This window comes from Xiphophorus couchianus, chromosome 7, assembly GCF_001444195.1.
Source record: "Xiphophorus couchianus chromosome 7, X_couchianus-1.0, whole genome shotgun sequence".
NCBI lineage: Eukaryota > Metazoa > Chordata > Actinopteri > Cyprinodontiformes > Poeciliidae > Xiphophorus > Xiphophorus couchianus.
In genome coordinates this window covers 36,749,438-36,762,448 of record NC_040234.1, presented here as the reverse complement: position 1 = coordinate 36,762,448, position 13,011 = coordinate 36,749,438, and the positions used below count along the sequence as shown (strand labels likewise).

The following is a 13,011-nucleotide window of genomic DNA, read 5'->3' as shown; positions in this document are numbered from 1 at the left end:
GAAAAACACTGCGCTTCCTTCCTGGGGAATATTTCAAAAGCTTTTACTGAAAACTGGGAGATGAAGCAAAACCTCAAACAGAGATTCGTTAAAAGCAGAATGAAACCCGGCGGTAATAACAGCCTGATGTTCCCTAATAAAAACAGTGACTAATAAAAACAACTGCAGCGTGTCGAATGATCAAGATGATTCTCTGTTGCATCAAAAAGGTCTGAAACGTGAAATTCAGCCGGTAAACAACTCAGTTGCTCTGACTTTCAGCTCCGACTGAAGGTTTCCTCAAACTGTTTGGCTTTTGTCAAATCTCCGATAGCGTCACCGTGCCGACGGTAATTAGCTCCCAGATTAATCTGCGGCGGCGCGGCATGAAGCCAAGTACTCAAATAATAGGTGAATATCAGCGAAAGCTCTGAATGGCTGCAGTCCCCAGATCCCCCATGCAATTATTTTCTATTCACATTAATTATTGCTAACAGATGACTCTAACGACTTTGAGAGGAAGCTGACCATGACAGCTTTCCAAACGATCAATGCTGCTTCAAATGGGGTCACAACAATTGACTTGGAAACGCTGCGTATTTACCAGATCTGTGAACCTGGAGCCAGCAGACGCTGCACTTCCTGCTCTACACAAAAACAGAAAATCAAACAGTCCATTTAAATCCATAAAAATAAAATTTTTCCTAATAATTTCACCTCTTCAGGCATGCAGCTCTGAACATTCACTGAGTCTGGAAAACTGTTGGATTTGAATCTGTTGCTATGGTGACTTAACTCAAAACATCAACTGGTGCTGCGCTCACTGCTACTCCGCTAACAGCTAAGCTAATTTGTCATTTAGTAGTTTTGCTAGTTTTGAAAATGTTTAGCGCAATAAATAAATATTTCCAGATAAATTCCAAAGTGTTAATCTACTTGGTTGTTTTGCTTTCAATTAAAGTTCAACATTTGTGTTGATGTTTTGGTTAACACCTTTAAAAATGTTCAAGTAGTTAAATGTTTATGCTCATGCTCTTATTTTGAAGTTGGTAAAACTGTTTTCTCAGCGGTTCCATTTCCTCTCCTCACATTCTCCCTTTTCTCCCAGTAAGTAAAACAAAACCATGAATGAGAAACTGCTGCTGGGTGGGTGTAGCGCTTTAGCATTAGCTTGTGCTAACTACCATGTTGGTGTAGCATGTTAGCTTGTGCTAACTACCGTGTTGGTGTAGCATGTTAGCTTGTGCTAACTACCATGTTGGTGTAGTGCTTTAGTGTTAGCAGAATGAATGTTTATGGTTATTGCTTTAGAATTAGTGCAGCAAACGTTTTACTGAGCTGTGCCACCACAGGAATTAGTGTTTAAGGTTCTGATTTCAGGGAGCGGCGACAGACTCAGACAGGGTTGGACTTTCCGACGTCACCTGAAAACAAGGAGACCAACCATCAGACTCTTATGGAGAGAGAACAGCTGGTTGGTTCTGGATCAGTTTGTTGTTTTGGACCGAAGTAACAATCTTCATCTCATGCTGTTGTGCAGAAAACCTCAGACTCAGTTCAGTTAGTGGCAGCTTCAATTGGACCAGATAAATCTTTACTATGAAATGTGTCTCTAATGAGCTTCCAGTGATGCGTCAGTAAATCAGATGTGTGTTTTACTGTGAGCGGTGCGTCACTTCTGTTTTTATTTTGGTTGGTTTGGATAGTCGACGGCAAACCAACCGTCGACTAGGCAACAGAGGCTTCCCTGTGAGTCTCAGTGGTTGATTACTTATAAAATCTTTTCCAGGAGGTTCAAAGAAACGGAAAAGCCAGAAGTATTGCTGCAGGAAGATGGCCCAGCCTGCTGAGCCTGACCTGCCCACGAAGCAGCGGCAGTGAGCTGTCTCTGTCCAGTGCTTGCAGTGAATACTCCAGTGGTTCCCATACCTGGGCAGACGGACGCGGCTTCTCCAAGCAGGTACGTTTCTTGTTTTGTGCTGGTCTTATTTCCTATCTTTAACTTCCATTGTAAAGATCAATAAAACGGTTGCTAATGTCTCCACAGTGGGCCTCCAGCCGGGACAAACGCATGAGCACTGGCTCAGTATCCAGCAACCATTCAGTGTTCATTGAGCCGACAGACTTGGGATGGAAGGAGGGCCATATCCTGAAAGGCCTGAAGCATCTCCAGATGAACAAGTCCAAAGAGGCAACCTCAGCTGCAGCTGTTCCACACTGCAAAGACTGCATGACCTCAAACGAGGGTATTTACTCCTCTGGTGTCAAGTCGCGCCAACAAGGGTCTCCTGCCAAGAAAAGTTCAACAAGAAAACCTTTGACAGCTGAGCCGCAGGCATCCATCCTGGACTCTGATGACCCAGATGAATCTGGCGAACAATCAACAAAAAACCGCCTTCATTTGGACTCACTGGAGGTTTCTGCAGATGAAGTTCCTCATGAAGACTCGATTCTTCCAGCTAGCTCTGGTCTCTTCCCCTCACCTGACTCTGACAACTTCCTGTTTTTAGAGGCCCCCACCGTTAAACCTGGTGTGAGTCCAACAGATAGCCTCACAAAGTCTGAGGGACTCAACAGGAACTCAGATAAACACATATCAGGAGTGAAGCTCAGCGACAGGAATAATAATCAAGAACAGGCCACTGACCGTAAGTCCAGACTGGACTGCAGCCAAAGGCAGCAAGGCAGACTTCCTATCAAGCAAACAGAAGCAGAGGAAAATGATGTGAGCTCCTCGGCTCAGCATTCTGCAACCAGAGCTCTGAGCTGCATGAATGAAGCCAGACAGCGAAGCGCTTCAATGGAAGTGCCCCACTGCAGAGACCAGGCAAATCCAGCCGGTGGGGACAGCAGGGACTGGACCAGCTCAGAATCTCCACAGAGGAAACCAAAACCTCAGTTTTGTGACTCAGCAAGGAAAGCTTTCATTCTGAGAAGCAAGAGTGCAGATGGAGGCCAAGATCAGCTTAAACATACCCATTCTCCTCTACATCAGAAGCTCATCAAGGATCAAAGACCCAAAGGACAGGTGACCTCTCCAGTACACAGTGTGCCCAGCAAACGGGCCAACCCTCACGGGTCCAGCAAGTGTACATTACCTAAAACTGACAAAGATCAAGATGTTTCAATGCCAGTCGGCTCCAAGTGTCTTGAGAGTATGCAACAGCTGTCTCCGCTTGCATCTCCTGTGAAACAGTCAAAGATTCTTAAGTCACTAGGCATCAAGGACAGCCTGAAGAGTCCAACAAAACCATCAACTAGAGTCTCAAGCAATGACTGTGCTGAAGAGAGCATCTATGACAACCTGCCCTGTTCACCGAGGAAACAGAGACGCCAAGAAGACCAGGGAGATTCGTTCAAATCCGAGCGAAGGTCTCCATCGCCACCGCTACCACCAGGCCGAACTACGTCTCTTCTCCTTAAAGCCGGGTCCGACAGCGCAACCAAAGACAAAAAACTGGCAACTCAGCCTCAAAGCTCAACCACTGGCAAGCCATCAACAGCTACTGACTTCAGCTCTGTTTTAGAGACTCAGCAGTCCAACATAATAAAAGATAATCAACTTGCTGACCTGCAAATGAGAGACATCTCCATCAAAACCTTCCTTACCGATGGGTCAAAGATTCCTCACCTCCCCGTTAAAGAATCACAATCCTCAGACTCAGTTCAGTCGGACAGAATCACCACATGCCACAATGAGAATGGATCAACAAACCAGAACATCCTACAGAGATCCCAGCAGAGCATTAGTGAGCCAAAGCTTTCTGAAGTCTTGCCTACTGGTTTCTCTAATGTTTACTACCACAGGGTTCCCAGTAATCCGCACACATCCTCCTCAAATGCTGTGAAAAGGACACTTCCTATGAATGCTAAGTCTCATGAAGCAATCTCTGGACAGAACACCAGTACCTTCTTGATCTTTGGGAGACAGAGTATTGACGACCCAAACAGTCTGCAGACTTTTCAAACATTTACATGCGATCCCCAAGTGATGCATGAATTTGGTTCACGGGAGAAGTCTTGCCGGAAGATTGAGACCCGCTGCAACTCCCTGGACTCTGAGCCTCTCCAGCCTGCAGCGTCTGACGCCAGCGGGATGTTGGACTGGGGGTTTGACGAGCAAGGCTGGCTGTTTAAACGCTCTGTGTCTGTGTCGACCAGACCTCTTCTGAAACCAGTGATGGGCATGAATGGAGCTAAAGCTCGCAGTCAGAGCTTCGGTGCACGCTACATGGACAGACCAAGCTTCAACAGATCTGGGAAGGTCCGGACCCAGATCAAAACCCATTCAGGGAGCTCACTGAACTCTCTTGGGGATGTCCTTCCCGGTAGCATGAGCTGCTCCAGTAGCTACCACTGTCCAATGAATCGATCCCTACTGAACAACTTTCTGATTGAGGAAGGACTGACAGTCCCGTCACATCTGGGTTCATCCAGTGAAAGACTTCAAAGTCTTAAGCTGCAAAGAGAGCAGGCCAGGCGCCTTCAGATTGAGCAGCAGTTTTCCAGCGCCTTTGGTGAGCCGGTCTCTGAGGAACCCGAGAGACAAAGCACCATAACCACCATCGAAGAGAAGGTGATGATTGGCATTGAGGAGAACTTGCACAAGTCACAGGAACATGAGAAAACGAACGAAGTGAAGCAAAAGTCTGGCTCTAGCATTGCAAGTTGGTTTGGTTTCCGTAAGAGTAAACTTCCGGCTCCAAGCAACAAAAAGACGGATCCACCAAAAGCAAAGGAAGAAAAGCGGGAACAAAAGATTACGTCTCTGCTGGGAGGAAAGAATGCAAAGTCAGACAAGAAGAAAGACAGACGAAAAAGTGATGGAAAAGAATGGTAAGACACACAGACACATCCTCTCAACATGTCCAGATGTGTCCCTTAGAGGCACATTGTGATAGTTGAGTAAATCCTCGATGTCCTGAGTCCATACGACAGGACAAGGTTGATGAATCGTTTTTCTTTCAGCTCTGTGGGAATAAGAGAGCCCCATGATGCAGTTCGGGCCTGCATCTCCATGCCCTGTCCAGGAATGTCCCTCACTGAGATCCAAGGTCATGCTAGCATCATAGCGGACCCCCAGGTAAGACTTTGAATGGTCCAACTGGACTCTTATACTTTTTTAAAGGTTTTATTGGCTCTAGTGGCCTTTATTTGATTGTGAATTGACAGAAAAGTGGGTAATGAGAGACCAGCTCAGAAACTGGGTCTGGTCCAGTTGGAACCAGGTTGGTTCCAATGACTTACGAGGTTAAACATATTAACGAAGAAACGATGAAGAACGTTTTGTGACGGATCATCCTGATTTCTCTGCAGATGATGAACCGAAGACCTGACGGTGAAAATGGATCCAGTGTGAGGAGCCAGGACGCAGTCACAGGTCAGCCTCCTCCTGCGTCTGCTGCCGGGTCGAGTGTTCAGTCGTAGACAGTACCTAAATGTCCTGATTCCTTTAAAAGCATCGTGACGAGTTGGCTTGTGACCGATGGTCGAACGTCCAGGCATTAAGGTTTTGTCTGTGCTTGCCATTTTACAGTTTGCAGACAGAAGTGAAGACCAAATATGACAGACATGTGTAAGTCATGAAACATGATGAAAACCCTAAAATCAGTCAAACAAACTGCAAAATGCTGAGTTCTGTCAGTTTGTGCTTCTCCATTCATCCACAGTTCATCTGATCAGTTTCTGCTCTGCATTCAAACCATCTCAGGCTCCAGCGTTCAGATTCTGCTCCAACATTTTCCACCTGGTTTAACCTCCATCCTCACACATCCACGCGCTAACGTTCGCTAGCATTCGCTAACGTTCGCTAACGTTAGCTAGTGACGTTCGCTAACGTTCGCTAGTGTTCGCTAACGTTCACTAACGTTCGCTAGCGTTCACTAACGTTCGCTAATGTTCGCTAGCATTCGCTGATAAAGGCTTGTTACGTTACTCAGCCGGATAACTACAGCGAGCTTCCAGTCATTTCTGGTTTAAAACCACCAGTCTGACGTTTTGTTGAGGTTTATGTTGTTGACAGAATCACCTGTTTGAAACGGTAAAATTCAAAATAACTTCCTTAATTTTGTAAAAAAGTTTTCTATGCTTGCTTGACTTTGTTTTGGTTTTGGATTAAATGTGCTAACGTGACAAAATGGAAACATATTTATCAAAAAGTTCTGATGTATCGATCCGCTGACGGGTCTGTGCCTTACCAGAGGAACCAAGCTCTGAGAAATGAAAAGGTCTGTATTTAATCCCAATTGAAAACCAGATTCTGACAAAATCAGCAACATTTTTAATTCAAAACCTTTTATTCCTCCATTATTGAATAAACAGCCATCAGAGCTGAATATTTGTAGATTTTAATCTTCATCCATCAGGTTGGATCAAAGAGCGTCAGGGAGCTCTGATCATTCATGGAGCTTCTTTAGAAATGTGCAGGCTAACATTAGCAATAGCTGCTACATGTTAACATTGATATGCTATTTCAAACTAGCATAACTTCACCAATAGGCGAACTGCTCTTGGCATAATTTGCAAACAACAGCAGTATTTTCCAGCATCCAATCAGATCGCTTAGAAGCAGAAATTACCTGAGAGAAGAAGCTTCATTGCTAATGTTAGTGGATGTGCGTCAGATTTACGGTTGTACCAGAAACACGTGAATACAAAGGTTCCTGTCTGAAAAGTTGTAACGCATTAAAATCTATGTATTCAGTTGATCAAGATGAACATGTTAAAGATCCATCACTCGTTTGAATGCAAATATAATCAACAGCTTTCAGATTTTCATTCATAACAGAGGAAGTTATGAGTCATTTTCCTTTATTTCTCCGTCTGTCACATAAAATCCCATCAGATGAAACGGAGTTTGTAGCTGGAACGAAATCAGCTGAATCAATTTAAGAGAAACCGTTTTCCAGCTGCTGGCTGCTCCTTTATTATTGGGTGTTGTTATTGGATGGTACTGTTAAAGTCTGGTTTTCTTCTAATGGAAGGTTCCTGTTGGCCCGTCGTGTTGTTGTGGTTCAGATCAGATTCCTGATTCAATCTGTTCCCCTCGCTGCTGACGGCTGGAACAAAACGGCAGTGAAAGTTTATTTGTTCCGGTTTTAGTTTATTTGTTCCGGTTTTAGTTTATTTGTTCTGGTTTTAGTTTATTTGTTCCGGTTTTAGTTTATTTGTTCCGGTTTTAGTTTATTTGTTCCGGTTTTAGTTTATTTGTTCTGGTTTTAGTTTATTTGTTCCGGTTTTAGTTTATTTGTTCCGGTTTTAGTTTATTTGTTCTGGTTTTAGTTTATTTGTTCCGGTTTTAGTTTATTTGTTCCGGTTTTAGTTTATTTGTTCCGGTTTTAGTTTATTTGTTCCGGTTTTAGTTTATTTGTTCCGGTTTTAGTTTATTTGTTCCGGTTTTAGTTTATTTGTTCTGGTTTAGTTATTGTTCCGTTAGTTATTGTTTAGTTTATTTGTTCCGGTTTTAGTTTATTTGTTCCGGTTTTAGTTTATTTGTTCCGGTTTTAGTTTATTTGTTCCGGTTTTAGTTTATTTGTTCCGGTTTTAGTTTATTTGTTCCGGTTTTAGTTTATTTGTTCTGGTTTTAGTGTCGCTTTGTGCTGCAGCTTGTTGAGGTTTTCTGACAGGCGGCGCTGGAACCTGATTGGCTGGCGGAGGAAACATCAGAGACCTCCGGGGTTAATCACCTCATTAAAACTTCAGCTCTGCTCCGTCAGCCGAGAGAATTAGCTTTCAGCTCCGGGATGATTTTAACACCAGACCAGGAGAAAACATCACCTTCACTTAGTTCAGTAAACTGAGAGAGAAAGTTCAAACTTTCCGTTATCCAATTACCTCCAGCCTCGTTTCTCACATAATAATTGAGGCTTTGACTGATTTATTTATTCATGTTTCCTTTCAGGAGGGAATCATAAAAGGTTTAAGAACCAGAAAGAACCAGAATTATACATACACCCCACTGACATCTGGATTAATTTAGCAACTTGCCCTTGAAACCAAATTAAACACACATTCACGTTTTTCTCACTTTGTGAAGTTAAATCTGACCAAACTCCTTTTGATCAGGTTAGTAAGAATTAATAAGTGATTTATTTATGCTTAAAGCCAGAAAACTTGGTGAAAACAATTCTTAGATATACATTTTTTCTCTTAATTTCATTTGTTTTTGTTGTAATGTGTTAATTTTTTTACTTATTTTAAAATGTTTCAATGAAATACTTTTTCATTAATGTACATTTTTTAAATCATTAAAAAAATATTTTTTATCTTGGGAAGAATCTTCCCCTTTGGATGGCCTTCAGATGGTTTGGGGGTGACCTTTGACCCTTCCCATGGGTCATGCTGATTTCCATGTTAGTGTTAGGTTTGAATGATGGGATGTGAATCTGCTGAGTTTGGATAAAAACGGATAAATTGAGGCCAGGAGGGAAACAGAACTGGGTTAGTTTAGACGTTTTGGTTCCTAACAGAAGAAACGTTTGAAACGTCTGTCGGACTTTCAGGCGTTAAACATCCCGACCCGACGTTCTGGGATTCAGCGCTGCCTGAAGGTTTAACACCTGCAGAGGAAAACATGAAGGAAACTCTGGAAATCTCTCCACACTGCAGGCTAACTGGATGCTAACTGAACGCTAGATGGATGCTAACTGAATGCTAGATGGATGCTAACTGAATGCTAGCTTGTTTCTCTGGATTCCTGCCATTTGTTTATTCGTTTTGTTAGTGAAGTCGGTCTCTGAATGCCTTTCACCTGTAAAACGATCAATAGTTTGTTGAGCTAAAAATGAAACATTTCGTTCAGGCCATGTTGAACCATTGTGTGCATTTCATGTTTGCAGTCATCATGGTAACACTCATCTAGCATCGTTCAGGCAGAGCGGCGGTTAAAGTGAGCTCATATCTGGATCTTATTCTCATTTTGTGATGAAGCATTAAATATTTTAGACTTTAAACTGAGGAAAACCAGGAGGCAGAGAGAAAAGGATCTGACCAAGAGAAAATGTTTTTTATTCCTCATAAAGAACCCAAAGAGTTGTTCTCGTCAATCTGCCTCATTCTCCATTTCTACTCTGAAATCAATCAGATTTAATTTGTAAAATGATCGTATTGATTTTCCTCTCAGATAAAAACGTCTCCTGATGGAGCGGCTAATTACCTCGTTCATAAACACGTTTCAAAGCTTCACAGCTCCACTTCAGCCATGCTTCCCTGCTCTTTCATCCTGCCAACTGTTAGCGTTAGCGGCCAGCTAATAGCTGGTAGCTGCATAGAGGCTAGCTGCTAGCTACCTAGCTGCTAGCGGCTAGCTCCCTGTGTGCACCCTGAGCCACTGCAGCTGTCCTCCTTGTGCCGCAGGATTGCGCTGCGCCATGCGGACGCTGGACAGCGGAATCGGGACCATTCCCCTCCCAGAATCCTGCTCCTTCTTCTCCTCCATCCTCAGCTTCCTTCCCAAATCCTCGTCGACCCCCGAGCAGTCGCTCAGCCCTCCCAGTATTCCCGGTTGCTCCAGTGAAGACGTGTCCCCGTCCCCGTTGCCCCGGTGGAGAGTCCCGTCCAGCGGCAGGGACGGCGACCGCTCAGGCCTCCCCGCCTCCCTGTCCGATTCCTCCATGATCCCATCGGTGCCTTTCCCCACTGTGGCCTTCCTCCAGCCCTCGTCTCACCCCATTGTGACCCCAGCCAGAGTGTGTGACACCCAGAGCTGGCTGCCCAGACCGCCCAGAGGTAACGCAGCTAACGCAGAGACCTGATGGGCAACAGCTGCTGGTTCCTGTAGGCAGCAGCAGGTTAACCATGAGTCATAAAGCTACAGGTCACACCTAGCTTAGCGGCCTTGTTGACACTGCAGGATGTTGCTAGCTTAAGCTAAATCCTTTAGCTAAAGGATTGAGCTAATATGTTGTCTTAAGCAATTCGGCTAATATTTTATGAGGCTAAATCATTAACCTAAATATTTTACCTAGTACTAACTTGTGCTAAATTAATAGATTAATTTAGCACAACAATTTCTTGTTGTGCCAACAAGTAACAATGTGTCAAGCTAATGTTACCAGAAACTAAATTATTAGACTGAATGTTTAAACTTATGTTAGCTTAAGCTAACTCCTCAAGGCAAACATGGTGGTCACATTACGAAACAAAAGCTAAAGAATGCCTTGCTAATGTGACCTGATGCTAAAATATTTGACTGTTAGCTTAAGCTAAGTCCCTATGCTAAGTAATTAGGTTAACATTTTCAGTGGCTAAATTGTTAAGCTAAATATTTTAGCTAGTATTATGTCAGGCTAAATTAATAGGCTAAAGCTATTGGAGTTATAGTTACAAACCGAAAGATAAAGATGACTAAATGTTTGAAATAATAACTTAGTGTTGCAGTTTTAGTCAGGATTTTTAATGTCTTAAGAAATCCTTTTATTGTCATTTATTTTCTCTACTTTCATTTTAAATGATTAAATTGAAGCCAGAACAAGAAGTAATCTTGTTTATAATTATTGCAACAAATTATTAAACCTAAAGGTTCTTTGAAAATAAACCACATTTTTCACAGCTGTGTTTCCCCGACTGTTTAAAAATATAATAATTATTAAATATGAAAAGTTTTGTAGACATAGTTCTTCGTTTAAAAGCTGACGTTGATTTATTTTCTGTTTTTCCAGGTGGGACGGAACCAAAGAAGCTGAGTCACATCAAACCCAAACCGCGATCCACAGCGAACCAACCGCAGGAGCAGAGCCGACTGCAGCTGGCAAACTGTGAGGAGGCGAGCAGAGCGCACTGGTTTCCAGTTATTCACATTTATTCACTGGTTTTATCAGGTTGTTAACAGGTTGTTATCATGTTTTGATCTGGTTATCAGGTTTTGATCAGGTTATTATCAGGTTATTATCAGGTTTCTATCAGGTTATTATCAGGTTTTTATTAGGTTATTATTAGGTTATTATCAGGTTATTATCATGTTTTGATCTGGTTATCAGGTTATTATCAGGTTTCTATCAGGTTATCAGGTTTTTATTAGGTTTTTATCAGGTTTTGATCAGGTTTTTATCAGGTTATTATCAGGTTTTTATTAGGTTATTATCAGGTTATTATCATGTTTTGATCTGATTATCAGGTTTTGATCAGGTTATTATCAGGTTATTATCAGGTTTCTATCAGGTTATCAGGTTTTTATTAGGTTTTTATCAGGTTATTATCAGGTTATTATCAGGTTTTGATCAGGTTATTATCAGGTTATTATCAGGTTTCCATCAGGTTATCAGGTTTTTATTAGGTTTTTATCAGGTTATTATCAGGTTATTATCAGGTTTTGATCAGGTTATTATCAGGTTTTGATCAGGTTATTATCAGGTTATTATCAGGTTTTGATCAGGTTTTTATCAGGTTATTATCAGGTTTTTATTAGGTTATTATCAGGTTATTATCATGTTTTGATCTGATTATCAGGTTTTGATCAGGTTATTATCAGGTTATTATCAGGTTTCTATCAGGTTATCAGGTTTTTATTAGGTTTTTATCAGGTTATTATCAGGTTATTATCAGGTTTTGATCAGGTTATTATCAGGTTTTGATCAGGTTATTATCAGGTTATTATCAGGTTTTGATCAGGTTATTATCAGAGTGACATGGACCTGCAGCTCTTTAGTCTTGGGATGTTGGAGCAGTTTGTCAGCAGGAGCCCAGAGAGATCTGTTCAAACCTCCTGCTGCTGCTGGCGATAATCAAACTGTTTCCTCTCCAGAAACTCTGAGCTGCCTGAAAACTGAACTGTGCATAAAAAAGCCTTTCCATTAAATTTCCATCTTCACAGAGAGGAGAGCTTAATGGCCGCCGGCAGCTGAGCGCTTGACTAACGCTCCCAAACATCTCCCCCTCTGACTGCAGCACAGTAGTACGGCAGGCCCATTTAACATAAAATCAGCTTCACCACTCTTACATCTGAAACTAATTTATGATATCTTGTTAAATTAATTTATCTCTAATTATATTCCGACTAATTGACATCAGATTTACCATTAAGTTGCATTGAAGCTTTAATTCAAAATATCTACAATAAATTACTATCTGAAACATTTATTTCAGATATCAGAAATAAATTGTCTAGTCATAAAGTGAATTTAAAATATTTCACTTTTTGTTCTGACCAGTTATTATTACAATTACAGATATCTTAAATGTATATTTAGACAGATATGTATGATTCAACTAGTGCAAAAAGCTAATGATGACTCAGCAAAACTGAGTACTCTGTAATTTTTATTTCTATCTTTTCATTAAGAAATCTCCAAATTTAATAAAACAGTTTTTCTATTTCATTATTTACATCCCGACTGTTCAGAATGACATTACTGATGTTTTTATTAATTATTCTGATTTAGCATTTTGAAATTTCAATTAAAAAATGTCATTAAAAAAGATTTTTATTTTCCGCTTGTTAATGTTTCGACAGCAGAACTTTCATCTCTTCAAATCCGTTTTTAATTTAATTGTTTGTGTCTTTTTAGAGAATAAATTGAAATTCTTTGCACATTTATGTAATTCTGACTCATCATAGATAAGATCAGATTTATTGTCATTGTCATCAACAGATTACAGATTGAGATTTGCTCGACTCGAGTTAAGATGCAGGTTATGTGTATATACATAATATCCAAAGATAAAGAAATAAATAGTACAAAATGAGAAATAAATAGACATCAGAAGATGGTTGCAGCGCCTGGAGGTGTCGCAACAGAATTTACATTTTTAACAAAGTGATGTCAAGAGCAGAAGTTCGTTGTAGAAATCTTTAGTTGTAATTATGGTTTGTGGCCCTTCAGAGGATGAATTATGTCATTTGGTTCTGTGAAAAGCAGAAATCGTAAACTTTCAACAGGATGGTTAATGTTTTTGATTTTATTCAAAACTCATTTTTGTATATTTGGAATGTAATACCAGATAGTCAGACTGAGCTGATTTTATGATAAATCGGCTTGCCATAGTAGCGGTTGTAGCTAAATGTGAGTTTCTGAAGCCGTTTTTTTCAGGGCTCCT

The 13,011-nt window shown here is 41.2% G+C and overlaps 1 protein-coding gene across 7 annotated transcripts in view; it reads left to right on the top strand.

Moving 5' to 3' along the window:
* The window catches only part of LOC114148302 (uncharacterized), a 38,429-nt gene that overhangs the window by 20,468 nt on the left and 4,950 nt on the right, over positions 1-13,011 (top strand). For 4 of the 7 annotated variants that reach the window (XM_028023481.1, XM_028023482.1, XM_028023483.1 and 1 more), the window contains exons 8-13: positions 1,769-1,939; positions 2,027-4,815; positions 4,948-5,062; positions 5,296-5,359; positions 9,334-9,705; positions 10,638-10,733. In XM_028023481.1, the coding sequence (XP_027879282.1) occupies positions 1,769-1,939; positions 2,027-4,815; positions 4,948-5,062; positions 5,296-5,359; positions 9,334-9,705; positions 10,638-10,733 (3,607 nt within the window). Of the gene's footprint in view, positions 1-1,768; positions 1,940-2,026; positions 4,816-4,947; positions 5,063-5,295; positions 5,360-5,515; positions 5,555-5,648; positions 7,133-9,333; positions 9,706-10,637; positions 10,734-13,011 lie in introns of those variants that run through there. The other 3 variants (XM_028023486.1, XM_028023487.1, XM_028023485.1) reach the window with 3 other exon arrangements.